The sequence below is a fragment of the Oncorhynchus gorbuscha genome, linkage group LG05, assembly GCF_021184085.1.
Source record: "Oncorhynchus gorbuscha isolate QuinsamMale2020 ecotype Even-year linkage group LG05, OgorEven_v1.0, whole genome shotgun sequence".
Classification (NCBI taxonomy): domain Eukaryota; kingdom Metazoa; phylum Chordata; class Actinopteri; order Salmoniformes; family Salmonidae; genus Oncorhynchus; species Oncorhynchus gorbuscha.
In genome coordinates, this window is record NC_060177.1 from 91,860,961 (window position 1) to 91,875,474 (window position 14,514).

Below are 14,514 nucleotides of genomic sequence, written 5' to 3' on the forward strand. Positions count from 1 at the left end.
AGAGAAAACTGTTTTTCAGAAAATGTTGCAAATTAATTTTTTAAAAGTATACTTATTTACATAAGTATTCAGACCCTTTGCTATGAGACTCGAAATTGAGCTCAGGTGCATCCTGTTTCCATTGATCACCCTTGAGATGTTTCTACAACTTGATTGTAGTCCACCTGTGGTAAATTAATTTGATTGGACATGATTTGGAAAGGCACATATCTGTCTATATACAGTCCCACTGTTGACAGGGCATGTCAGAGCAAACACCAAGCAATGAGGTCGAAGGAATTGTCCGTAGAGCTCCGAGCCAAGATTGTGTCGAGGCACAGATCTGGGGAAGGGTACCAAAACATTTCTGCAGCATTGAAGGTCCCCAAGAACACAGTGGCCTCCATCATTCTGAAATTGAAAAGTTTGAAAATACCAAGACTCTTCCTAAAGCTAGCCGTTCGGCCAAACTGAGCAATCGGGGGAGAAGGGCCTTGGTCAGAGATGGTGAATGGAACTCTATTCCACATCGAGTAACTCATGCAATCAGTAAAATTTCATTTAAAAAAAACTGATTTAAAAAAAAACTTTTGGAAGCAGCGGGGACTAAACTGTGGTTAAAATAAGTATGGTGTTGCAAGAGAAAAGCACTAAACAATTTGCCCTGAACAAACTTAACTTGGGAGTTAAAAGCAGCCTCACTGTTGTGTGCACTGTAGTGCGAAAGAGAGATCAATCAATTAAATGTATTCATAAAGCCCTTCTTACATCAGCTGATGTCACAAAGTGCTGTACAGAAACCCAGCCTAAAACCCCAAAACAGCAAGCAATGCAGGTGTAGAAGCACGGAGAGAGATCACCTAAAAGGATGTGATTCCCAATGAACCTGGAGAAGAGTCCCCTAAGCAAGCTGGTCCTGGGGCTCTGTTCACAAACACAAGCAAAGCCCCAGGACAGCAACACAATTAGACCCAACCCAAAAATATAATTACTTTACACATTGGAATTTACATAAAAACAGAACAAACTAGAATGCTATTTGGCCCTACACAGAGAGTACACAGAAGCAGAATACCTGACCACTGTGACTGACCCAAACTTAAGGAAAGCTTTGACTATGTACAGACTCAGTGAGCATAGCCTTGCTATTGAGAAAGGCCGCCGTAGGCAGACATGGCTCTGAAGAGAAGACAGGCTATGTGCACACTGCCCACAAAATGAGGTGGAGAGACAGAGAGACAGGGAGAGAGAGACAGAGAGAGAGAGAGAGAGAGAGAGAGAGAGAGAGAGAGAGAGAGAGAGAGAGAGAGAGAGAGAGAGAGAGAGAGAGAGAGAGAGAGAGAGAGAGAGAGAGAGAGAGAGAGAGAGAGAGAGAGAGAGAGAGCGCGATGCAATGGGGGGGGGGTTAACTATTTAAACGTCTTTACCACTGGCTTCTCTCTTTCATTCATGGTGCAGGAACAGTTAGTTTGCTAAAAATATGTGTCTGTAGAGCGGTAAACCAGGTCAAAGAGCACAAAAGGAGAAGAAGAGAACTGGTAACTAACATACAGGAGGATAATAGAACTGCTAACGAACATACAGGAGGATAATAGAACTGGTAACTAACATACAGGAGGATATAGAACTGGTAACTAACATACAGGAGGATATAGAACTGGTAACTAACATACAGGAGGATATAGAACTGGTAACTAACATACAGGAGGATAATAGAACTGGTAACTAACATACAGGAGGATATAGAACTGGTAACTAACATACAGGAGGATATAGAACTGGTAACTAACATACAGGAGGATATAGAACTGGTAACTAACATGCAGGAGGATATAGAACTGGTAACTAACATGCAGGAGGATAATGGAACTGGTAACTAACATACTGGAGGATATAGAACTGGTAACTAACATGCAGGAGGATATATAACTGGTAACTAACATACAGGAGGATAATGGAACTGGTAACTAACATGCAGGAGGAGAGGAGAACTGATAACTAACATGCAGGAGGAGAGGAGAACTGATAACTAACATGCAGGAGGAGAGGAGAACTGGTAACTAACATGCAGGAGGAGAGGAGAACTGGTAACTAACATGCAGGAGGACACGAGAACTGGTAACTAACATACAGGAGGATAATAGAACTGGTCTTGTCCCCCTCTTCTCTTGTAATCATCTAGTCATCTGTACTGTGGTGCATGGGATCATCATTCTACATGTTATGGCGGCAGGGTAGCCTAGTGGTTAGAGCGTTGGACTAGGAACCGGAAGGTTGCATGTTCAAACACCCGAGCTGACAAGGTACAAATCTGTCCCTGAACAGGCAGTTAACCCACTGTTCCTAGGCCGTCATTGAAAATAAGAATTTGTTCTTAACTGACTCGCCTAGTTAAATAAAGGTTTAAAAAAAAGTAATAATAATTGTGCACACTGCTGTATGTCTGTGTAGACAATAGCAGTAATTAACGGAGTAAACGATTAAAGGAATAGCAAAGTTTTCATCCTCTCCCTCCACCTCCAGTTTTAACCCAGACATTTAATGGCTGTCATTGATGGAAGGCATGGGGCAGTTGGTGGTGAGTGACAGGCTCTCAGGACATCGGTGGATCAGAGTAGGTAGAAAAAAGCATTAGCTGCAGTGAGCTGCACCACGACTCCTGTACCGCGTTAGAGATGATAGGATAGGGAAGAAAGTCATCGAAGTGGAAGGAGGGACACACAAATATACACTGACCCAGCTAGCATGTTACTTTACAAGCCACTCACTGTTCTCAAATTGTCTTGTTCCTTTTCCTCATCTAAAAAAAAAATACAATTCTTGCCCAATGTAGTGTTTTCAATATTATCTTAGAATTGTATATTTTGGCCCAGAAGTAGAATATCTATCCACTACACTTATGAAGCTGCAACATGTTGACAATAAGTTAATGTAGGTACATGCATAAGCGTTTATTGACTCTAACATGACAACAAACAAACAAAATGTTCCTCTGCATCTCGGTGACGTCAAGCATGCGACGATAACCCGGAAGAGAGGAGAAGCACACCGTTATCTCTGGATGTTTACACCCGAAAGCGAAGATGAATCCTCCGATTATCAACTCTACTAACTCGGTCACAACTTCCACGAAAAGTACGTGTCTGATAACGAAGCCGTGTGTTTTAACAGTCGTGCACGCATCGCTCATTCACAACGTACTGTAGATAGCCTCAGCTAACGGGAACGTTATTGTTAGTTAGCCTCAGTCAGGAAATAGCTAGCTAACGTTACTCAAGACTACAACATGCTGGCAAAGCTTCGATTGCACTTTGTCATCGAAGAAACTTATGCCTTTTATAGCCTTGATATGACAGATGTGATGTTAGATAACAAGCTATTTCTCACACAGACAAGTTAGCAAGCTTAAACTTATCTGGACTCTGTTGCCTACCACTTAGCTAGCTAATTGCTAGTGTACAGTCAACTAGCTAGCTTGCTACCTCTCAATAAATGGTAAACAGTCATATAATTACTAGCTAGCTGAGTTTACTCAACTCCATGACGGAAGATATCCATATTACAGGGATTTAAACTAGAGCTAAGTGATAAATAGCGCGATGTTGTTGCCCAACATTATAGCTATAATTTGAGAGATTATAGTTATTATTTATAGGGCCATCCGGCAGCATCAACAAGAGTCTGCATGCATCACACTTTTAATTAAAGCATGGAAATAGAAACATTATTTTAACCTTTTGCAGGTAGGTAATTTTGTGTGTGTGTGTGGATAGTCGCTAACTAGTACCTATGAGCAAAATACCTATTGAGTTCACTGTGTAGGTTCATATTAATAAGCAGGCTAATGCCTTATGGTTGTACTGTACTGTCCACACCTCACTCCTGCAGGGAAGCGAGAGGCCGAGCGCTCCGTCAACTGGACAGTGGAGGAGACTCAGGTGTTGCTGTGTGCCTGGAGTGATGAGCAGGTACAGAAGAGCCTGGCGGAGAACGTCCGAAACCGCCATGTCTTCAAACACCTGTCAACCCGCATGTGTGACCTGGGTTTCTCCCGCAGTCCCCACCAGTGCCGGCTCCGCGTCAAGACCCTCAAGGCCAACTATGTCAGAGCCAAGCTGCTGAGGAGCGTGGACGACTCCCAGCCCTGCAGTTTCCGGTACTACGCTGAGATGGACGCTGTGCTGGGGAGAAACTGTGCAGTGGATGGGATGGGAGGAGGGTGCCATTTTGGATCTCCTGAAGGGATAGGAGGACTAGGAGGAGGGCTCCATTTTGGGTCTGAAGGGATAAGAGGAGGAGGACGCCATTTTGGATCTCCTGATAGGATAGTAGGAGGGCGACATTTTGGGTCTGTCGATGGAATAGGAACAGAACCCCATTCTGGATCTCCTGAGGGGATAGGAGGACGACAGTCGCGCTATCTGGTCTCTGAGGTGAAGGTGGAGGAGGAGGAGGAGGAGGACAGAGAGGCAGAAGACACAGACGACTACGAGTCCAACAGCATAGGAATCAACGGTCAGCCACTGGCGGGCTCGGGTGGAAGACGCCATGATGTTTTTATAGACCGCCTCAATGTCTATCATGAACCTGTTGGTGTGTATTCTACTGTCTGTCACACTTTCTTCTGTCAGTACCACTGATTTTCATTGTATTTATCATTAGTAACAAATCTTAGATTTGTTTTTCACTGAGCTCCAACCTCAGATAGAAGTGGAAGTATAAAACAATACTGAATGTATTAAAACAGTTGATCTAGTCTTTATACAATACTGACTGTATTAACACAGTTGATCTAGTCTTTATACAATACTGACTGTATTAAAACAGTTGATCTAGTCTTTATACAATACTGAATGTATTAAAACAGTTGATCTAGTCTTTATACAATACTGACTGTATTAACACAGTTGATCTAGTCTTTATACAATACTGACTGTATTAAAACAGTTGATCTAGTCTTTATACAATACTGACTGTATTAACACAGTTGATCTAGTCTTTATACAATACTGACTGTATTAAAACAGTTGATCTAGTCTTTATACAATACTGACTGTATTAAAACAGTTGATCTAGTCTTTATACAATACTGACTGTATTAACACAGTATAGCTAGTCTTTATACAATACTGACTGTATTAACACAGTATAGCTAGTCTTTATACAATGTAATACTGACTGTATTAACACAGTATAGCTAGTCTGTATACAATACAATACTGACTGTATTAACACAGTTGATCTAGTCTTTATACAATACTGACTGTATTAACACAGTATAGCTAGTCTGTATACAATACAATACTGACTGTATTAACACAGTATAGCTAGTCTTTATACAATTTCATATCAAATGTTACAATGTTGGGAAAATGAAGCTTAAATGGACTATAATGATTATCTCGTTCATCTCTTGGTTGCAGGTCATCCATTAGAGGTGGACCTGAGCTCCAGATGCCCCTCCCCCCACCACCCCCACCACCACCCCACCCGGCCTCCCCTCTTCCTCCACCCCCAGACCCTAGCCCTGGCCGTGGCAGCACCATCCCCTCCACCCAGTCCCTGGAGCCTGCGTTGAAGCACCTGGCAGACTGCTTCCAGAGGCTGGTCTCAGAGTCCCGGGGGCTGCTGGTGCAGCTGGAGGGCCAGAGGCAGGAGCAGGTCAGAGACAGATATATATATATATGATACATCCCAAATTGTACCCTATTACCTATACAGTGCACTACTTTATAGGGGATAGGGTGTCATTTTGGACTCACACATGCAGTTCTGTTAAACTGGGATGGCATGTTAGCACCATTGAGCATACCATATATCCATTCACGATGACTATTTAGATTCATGTTAGACATTCGGTCAGTCATAGTATTGCTTTAAAAACATTGGAAGATTGCTCATGAGCAGCTAACGTGGCTGCCATGTAATTATAGTCAAGTAAATCATTCATAATGCTTTTGATAGCAACCTCAATGTCTAAACTGTATCTATCGGTGGGGTCGTTCCACCTCAAAATGCACCCGAAAGAGGATTTCAACACCCACTATCTCAAAATAATTTATGTAGTTCGAAAACAGATAAGATTAGCATTCTTACAACATTATTATTCTGTTGAAATATAATTTTATCTCAGCAAAATTAAGCTGATTGCACCCAAATTGGCTATTTTAAGTTCTAGAATTCAAATCAAAAATCACATTTTTTTCATTTGTCACATGCGCTGAATACATACCAGGCGGTGATGTAACCAGTCAGGAAGCTCTCGATGGTGCAGCTGTAGAACCTTTTGAGGATCTGAGGACCCATGCCAAATATTTTCAGTCTCCTAGGAGGGGGGTGGGGGGGGGGGGTTAGGTTTTGTCTTCACGACTGTCTTGGTGTGCTTGGACCATGTTAGTTTGTTGTTGATCTGGACACTAAGGTTACTTGAAGCTCTCAACCTGCTCCCCTCAGCCCGTCAATAAGAATGGGGAGTGTGCTCGGGACTCTTTTTCCCTGTAGTCCACAATCATCTCATTTTTATTAATTACGTTGAGGGAGAGGTTTGTGTAATATTCAATAAATATAGTACAAAACATCCAATTTGGACTAAAACGATGAGCATATATCTATGGTCTCCACCTGTTGTATTCGGCGCATGTGACAAGAAAAAAAGGATTAATTTAATTTGGAATCCAATTTGAGTACGATATGAGGATTCCAAAGAAATGGTCAAAATCCACCCACGGACCACCCGTGCAAATACCACCCCAACAACCAGTATATAGTATTAGTTCTCTGTCTGACCGATAAGAGGGGAGTTGCTGCTCAGTGTATTGTTTCATCATCTTATGTAATGTGTTCTCAGTGAATTTAGTGATGGGTCCCTTACCGTGTTCTGACCACTAGATGGTGCTGTTACTGCTATTAGGAACAGCGCCATTGAGGAACAGCAACTCCCTAAATGTTAAAGGGATAGTTCACCAAAATGACATTGGTTTCCTTACCCTATAAGCAGTCCATGGACAAGGTACGACAGGGAACAGAGAAACACTGAGAAAGAAACGATAATCAGAGCTGCAGCCCCATACTACAGGTCAGACAGAACTCATAATACAGAGCCTTCGGAAAGTATTCGGACCCCTTGACTTTTTCCACATTTTGTTACGTTACAGCCTTATTCTAAAAATCGATTTAATAGTTTTGTTTCCTCAATCTACATACAATACCCCATAATGACATCACAATACCTCATAATGACATCACAATATCTCATAATGACATCACAATACCCCATAATGACATCACAATACCTCATAATGACATCACAATACCCCATAATGACAAAAGCAAAAACTTTTTTTTTGTGCATTTTTTTTGCAAATGTATTAAAAATAAAAACCTTAAATATCACATTTACATAAGTATTCCGACCTTTTACTCAGTACTTTGTTGAAGCACCTTTGGCAGCGATTACAGCCTCAAGTCTTCTCGGGTATGACGCTACAAGCTTGGTACACCTGTATTTGGGGAGTTTGTCCCATTCTTCTCCAGACCTGACGCTTGGCGTTCAGGCCAAAGAGTTCAATCTCGGAGCTAGAAGCATAAACATTTCGCTACACACACAATAACATCTGCTAATCACGCGTTAGTGACCAATAAAAATATATTTGGAATCTTGGTTTCATCAGACCAGAGAATCTTGTTTCTCATGATCAGTGTCATTTAGGTGCCTTTTGGCAAACTCCATGGGGGCTGCCATGTGCCTTTTACTGAGGAGTAGCTTATGTTTGGCCACTCTACCATAAAGGCCTGATTGGTGGAGTGCTGCAGAGAAGGTTGTCCTTCTGGAAAGTTCTCCCATCTCCGCATAGGAACTATGAAGCTCTGTAAGTGTGACCATTGGGTTCTTGGTCACCTCCTTGACCAAGGCCCTTCTCCCCCGATTTATCAGTTGGCCGGACGGCCAGCTCTAGGAAGAGTCTTGGTGGTTCCAAACTTCTTCCATTTAAGAATGACATTTTTTGGTACCCTTCCCTAGATCTGTGACTCGCCACAATCCTGTCAATTCCTTCAACCTCATTGGTTGGTTTTTGCTCTGACATGCACTGTCAACTGTGGGACCTTATATTGACGGGTGTGTACCTTTCCAAATCATGTCCAATCAATTGAATTTACCACAGGTGGACTCAAGTTGTAGAAACATCTTAAGGATGATCAATGGAAACAGGATGCACCTGAGCTCAGTTTCGAGTCTCATAGCAAAGGGTCTGAATACTAATGTAAATAAGGTATTTCTGAAAAACTGTTTTTGCTTTGTCATTATGGGGTATTGTGATGTCATTATGGGGTATTGTGATGTCATTATGGGGTATTGTGATGTCATTATGGGGTATTGTGATGTCGTTATGGGGTATTGTGATGTCATTATGGGGTATTGTGATGTCATTATGGGGTATTGTGATGTCATTATGGGGTATTGTGATGTCATTATGGGGTATTGTGTGTAGATTGATGAGAGGGGGGAAACAATTTAATCAATTTTAGAATAAGTGTGGAAAAAGTCAAGGGTTCTGAATACTTTCCCGAATGCCCTGTATGTACCTTTATGAAACCATAGAAGAAGAAATGCCCTGTATGTACCTTTATGAAACCATAGAAGAAGAAATGCCCTGTATGTACCTTTATGAAACCATAGAAGAAGAAATGCCCTGTATGTACCTATATGAAACCATAGAAGAAGAAATGCCCTGTATGTACCTATATGAAACCATAGAAGAAGAAATGCCCTGTATGTACCTATATGAAACCATAGAAGAAGAAATGCCCTGTATGTACCTTTATGAAACCATAGAAGAAGAAATGCCCTGTATGTACCTATATGAAACCATAGAAGAAGAAATGCCCTGTATGTACCTATATGAAACCATAGAAGAAGAAATGCCCTGTATGTACCTATATGAAACCATAGAAGAAGAAATGCCCTGTATGTACCTTTATGAAACCATAGAAGAAGAAATGCCCTGTATGTACCTATATGAAACCATAGAAGAAGAAATGCCCTGTATGTACCTATATGAAACCATAGAAGAAGAAATGCCCTGTATGTACCTATATGAAACCATAGAAGAAGAAATGCCCTGTATGTACCTATATGAAACCATAGAAGAAGAAATGCCCTGTATGTACCTTTATGAAACCATAGAAGAAGAAATGCCCTGTATGTACCTATATGAAACCATAGAAGAAGAAATGCCCTGTATGTACCTATATGAAACCATAGAAGAAGAAATGCCCTGTATGTACCTATATGAAACCATAGAAGAAGAAATGCCCTGTATGTACCTTTATGAAACCATAGAAGAAGAAATGCCCTGTATGTACCTATATGAAACCATAGAAGAAGAAATGCCCTGTATGTACCTATATGAAACCATAGAAGAAGAAATGCCCTGTATGTACCTTTATGAAACCATAGAAGAAGAAATGCCCTGTATGTACCTATATGAAACCATAGAAGAAATGCCCTGTATGTACCTTTATGAAACCATAGAAGAAGAAATGCCCTGTATGTACCTATATGAAACCATAGAAGAAGAAATGCCCTGTATGTACCTTTATGAAACCATAGAAGAAGAAATGCCCTGTATGTACCTATATGAAACCATAGAAGAAGAAATGCCCTGTATGTACCTTTATGAAACCATAGAAGAAGAAATGCCCTGTATGTACCTATATGAAACCATAGAAGAAGAAATGCCCTGTATGTACCTATATGAAACCATAGAAGAAGAAATGCCCTGTATGTACCTATATGAAACCATAGAAGAAGAAATGCCCTGTATGTACCTATATGAAACCATAGAAGAAGAAATGCCCTGTATGTACCTATATGAAACCATAGAAGAAGAAATGCACTGTATGTACTAACTTTTGGGGTGGGATTTGCATGGGGGGGTCCGTGGGTGGCTTTTATTAGAAATTGTTTTGGTCCAAATCGGATTTTATGTACTATAAATGTTATTGAATATTATATGAATCCTAGAATTTAAATGGCCTGTTTGGGTGTCAATCAAATTAGCTTAATTTCTCAGAGATCAAATTAGATTTCAATAAAATAATGTTTCAGGAACGCTGATCTGCTCCGTTTCTAACTACAGAAACGATTTCAGATCAATCAGAGACGGCAGGTGTCATGGCTTGCTGATATGACATGGAATGACCCTGTGTCTCTATCTCAGACTCGCTGGCAGCAGGACCTCCTGTCTCAGTGGCTGGAGAGAGAGGAGAGGAGGCAGAGGGAGGCAGCAGACAGGGAGGACCGGAGAGAGAGGGCTCGGATGGAACACGAGGTCAGGGTACTGCAGCTCCTCACTGGCCTGGCCCAGAACCAGCAGAGGAACCAGACACATCACAGCTGCTGCCACCAGTGTAGCAGGACGGAAGGGGTAGCAGGGGGTGGTTCCGGGGCCTCGACCACTACTACACTGGATAATGGAGCTGGGGACAGAGACGGGACTGAATCAGAGACCACATAGACAGGGGGTGGGATGTGATGCAGATCTGGGCCAAGTACAGTATTTAATGTACGTTATGTATTTGACTCGTGTCTGGTGTGGTGAGCATTCGTTGCCTTCTAAATTGGAAAGGACTAGGCTCTCAGTATTTGTTTACTTCTTTGCCTGGTCACTTGTTTGGAGTGTATATTCTGCTGTAAAAAATAAACTATACAACGGGGGTTTTAATCCTAGGATTTCTTAGGATAACAAGAATAATTTGGTGGGTGCTTATATTGGTCCTATTTAAAAAAATGTGTATTTTGTATATCCCAACTCTCCCTGAGACACCCTGGGAGAGTGGGGTCACGTCCAGGGTCTCAGTGAAACACTGAGACAATCTCAATTGTGGTGATGTTTATTATGTTCTGTGCCATTTTACAGTTTATTATGAATTGTCTTACCAATAAAAATGCATTGGTATCGAACGGTCATTTTTATACGTTTGTTTACTCTTTATCTATACCACTCACGTTGCTGTCGCATGTAATTCACTTACATCCTAATGTTTGTGTCTAATGAACACAACGTGTGTGTGTGTGTTTGTGTTCCTCGTGAAAAGGATCTGAATGTGTCTGTCAACATTCTCAGACTCCTTTTATGATGTCATCATCGGGGGCTACTGCAGCGTAGTAAATAGATGGTTGTTTGTTGATGGCTCGCTGAATGTGTCTGTCAACATTCTCAGACTCCTTTTATGATGTCATCATCGGGGGCTACTGCAGCGTAGTAAATAGATGGTTGATTGTTGATGGCTCGCTGAATGTGTCTGTCAACATTCTCAGACTCCTTTTATGATGTCATCATCGGGGGCTACTGCAGCGTAGTAAATAGATGGTTGATTGTTGATGGCTAGCTGAATGTGTATTTCAACATTCTCAGACTCCTTTTATGATGTCATTATCGGGGGCTACTGCAGCGTAGTAAATAGATGGTTGATTGTTGATGGCTAGCTGAATGTGTATTTCAACATTCTCAGACTTTTATGATGTCATCATCGGGGGCTACTGCAGCGTAGTAAATAGACATGTTGATGGCTAGCTGAATGGTAGGGAGCAGTGGTTAGCTCACCACTGGTCAGCTCAGCTAAAAGAGGTGTTTTTTTTATGAACGGTTTTGAGTTAAAGGTGTGAAGCACGGTTGGGTTGAGGTCAATTCAGGAACTCCAGGAAGTGAATTGACATGCAAAAGACATCTGAAAAGTGAGGGATGTCTATTTTCCATTCATTTGAATTAGATTTTTTAAAATTCTTCCTGAATTTATACTGAACCAAATCCGAGTGCGCCTCCCGAGTGGCGCAGTGGTTTAAGGCGTCACTACAGACCCTGGTTTGTTCCCAGGCTGTGTCACAATTGGCCGTGATCGGGAGTCCCATAGGGTGGTGCACAATTGGCCCAGGGTCATCTGGGTTAGGGGAGGGTTTTGTCGGGGGTAGGCCATCATTGTAAATAATCATTTGTTCTTAACTGACTTGCCAAGTTAAATTATTATTATTTTAAACGGTCATTGTGAGGAGGACCATAGACCAGGTTACTAACAATAGACCAGGTTACTAACATTAGACCAGGTTACTAACATTAGACCAGGTTACTAACATTAGACCAGGTTACTAATTAGACCATTAGACCAGGTTACAGACCAGGTTACTAACATTAGACCAGGTTACTAACATTAGACAGGTTACTAACATTAGACCAGGTTACTATCATTAGACCAGGTTACTAACAATAGACCAGGTTACTAACATTAGACCAGGTTACTAACATTAGACCAGGTTACTAATTAGACAATTAGACCAGGTTACTAACATTAGACCAGGTTACTAACATTAGACCAGGTTACTAACATTAGACCAGGTTACTAACATTAGACCAGGTTACTAACATTAGACCAGGTTACTAACATTAGACCAGGTTACTAACAATAGACCAGGTTACTAACAATTAGACCAGGTTACTAACATTAGACCAGGTTACTAGACCAGGTTACTAACATTAGACCAGGTTACTAACATTAGACCAGGTTACTAACATTAGACCAGGTTACTAACATTAGACCAGGTTACTAACAATAGACCAGGTTACTAACATTAGACCAGGTTACTAACATTAGACCAGGTTACTAACATTAGACCAGGTTACTAACATTAGACCAGGTTACTAACATTAGACCAGGTTACTAACAATAGACCAGGTTACTAACATTAGACCAGGTTACTAACATTAGACCAGGTTACTAACATTAGACCAGGTTACTAACATTAGACATTACTAACATTAGACCAGGTTACTAGACCAGGTTACTAACATTAGACAGGTTAGACCAGGTTACTAACATTAGACCAGGTTACTAACATTAGACCAGGTTACTATCATTAGACCAGGTTACTATCATTAGACCAGGTTACTATCATTAGACCAGGTTACTAATTAGACATTAGACCAGGTTACTAACATTAGACCAGGTTACTAACAGGTTACTAACATTAGACCAGGTTACTAACATTAGACCAGGTTACTATCATTAGACCAGGTTACTAACATTAGACCAGGTTACTAACCAGGTTACTAACATTAGACCAGGTTACTAACATTAGACCAGGTTACTAACATTAGACCAGGTTACTATCATTAGACCAGGTTACTAACCAGGTTACTAACATTAGACCAGGTTACTAACATTAGACCAGGTTACTAACATTAGACCAGGTTACTAACATTAGACCAGGTTACTAACATTAGACCAGGTTACTAACATTAGACCAGGTTACTAATTAGACAGGTTACTAGACCAGGTTACTAACAATAGACCAGGTTACTAACAAGACCAGGTTACTAACATTAGAACAGGTTACTAAGATTAGACCAGGTTACTAACATTAGACCAGGTTACTAACAATAGACCAGGTTACTAACATTAGACCAGGTTACTAACATTAGACCAGGTTACTAACATTAGAACAGGTTACTAACATTAGACCAGGTTACTAACATTAGACCAGGTTACTAACATTAGAACAGGTTACTAAGATTAGACCAGGTTACTAACATTAGACCAGGTTACTAACATTAGACCAGGTTACTAACATTAGACCAGGTTACTAAGATTAGCCCAGGTTACTAACCTCCCTTCTGAAATATTACAAAACAGCTCCATAATCAAACTGGGCCAACATAAATCCTATAGAGTCTATTTTGTTATTTCTTCTATTGTGTTATTGACTGTACGTTTGTTTATTCCATGTGTAACTCTGTTGTTGTTGTTGTTTGTGTCAAACTGCTTTGCTTTATCTTGACCAGGTCGCAGTTGTAAATGAGAACTTGTTCTCAACTGGCCTACCTGGTTAATTAAAGGTGAAATAAAAAATAAATATGTTTAAATCCACGTCAGCCATACGTTATAACGGATAACGCCATCCTGATCCTAACACCTGCTATTATCTTCTCCCTAGTTCTAGCCTGTCATTAAATGTACTGAGAAAGATGGATTACAGTATGTGAATTTGTATAATTCCAGATCTATTCTCATGCTGTAGCTACTGTTGACATCATGCGGGTGGATTTGCTGTTTATTATGCTGCATTCAAAACAACTGGGAACTCTGAAAATTACAAGGTCAAATCACGACGTCAGTGATCTTCAGTTATAGGTAAGTTGGAGAAAGAGGCCCGAGTTGGATGACCGTTCAAATAGATTTCTCAGAGTTCCCAGTTGCTTTGTTACGCGCTGAAGTCTGAGAGTTCCTAGTGCCGCTGCATTATACCGCTGTAGCATAGGGTAAGAGAGAGAGAATATGTGTGTGTCGGAGAAAGAGAGAGTGAATGTAGTATTTTGTGGGGCTTCAGTGGTCAGGAAGGGAGAGAGATGGTTGGGCTCTTCAGTGGTCAGGCAGGGAAGGGAGAGAGAGATGGTTGGGCTCTTCAGTGGTCAGGCAGGGAAGGGAGAGAGAGGGGTTGGGCTTTTCAGTGGTCAGGCAGGGAAGGGAGAGAGAGGGGTTGGG

The 14,514-nt window shown here is 41.2% G+C and overlaps 1 protein-coding gene across 1 annotated transcript; it reads left to right on the forward strand.

Moving 5' to 3' along the window:
- Positions 1-2,736: 2,736 nt before the first annotated feature.
- Positions 2,737-10,948, forward strand: LOC124035324. The gene is made up of 4 exons (XM_046348793.1): positions 2,737-3,114; positions 3,868-4,572; positions 5,403-5,640; positions 10,200-10,948. Exons 1-3 carry the CDS (start codon positions 3,063-3,065, stop codon positions 5,555-5,557), a joined length of 912 nt encoding a protein of 303 aa, XP_046204749.1. The 5' UTR covers positions 2,737-3,062; the 3' UTR covers positions 5,558-5,640; positions 10,200-10,948.
- The last annotated feature ends 3,566 nt before the right edge of the window (positions 10,949-14,514 follow it).

Coding starts and splice junctions, on each gene's coding strand:
- LOC124035324 (XM_046348793.1), top strand. CDS start 3,063: ATGAATCCTCCGATTATCAACTCTACTAACTCGGTCACAACTTCCACG. Junction 3,115..3,867: donor GGTCACAACTTCCACGAAAA/GTACGTGTCTGA, acceptor TCACTCCTGCAG/GGAAGCGAGAGGCCGAGCGC. Junction 4,573..5,402: donor TGTCTATCATGAACCTGTTG/GTGTGTATTCTA, acceptor TCTTGGTTGCAG/GTCATCCATTAGAGGTGGAC.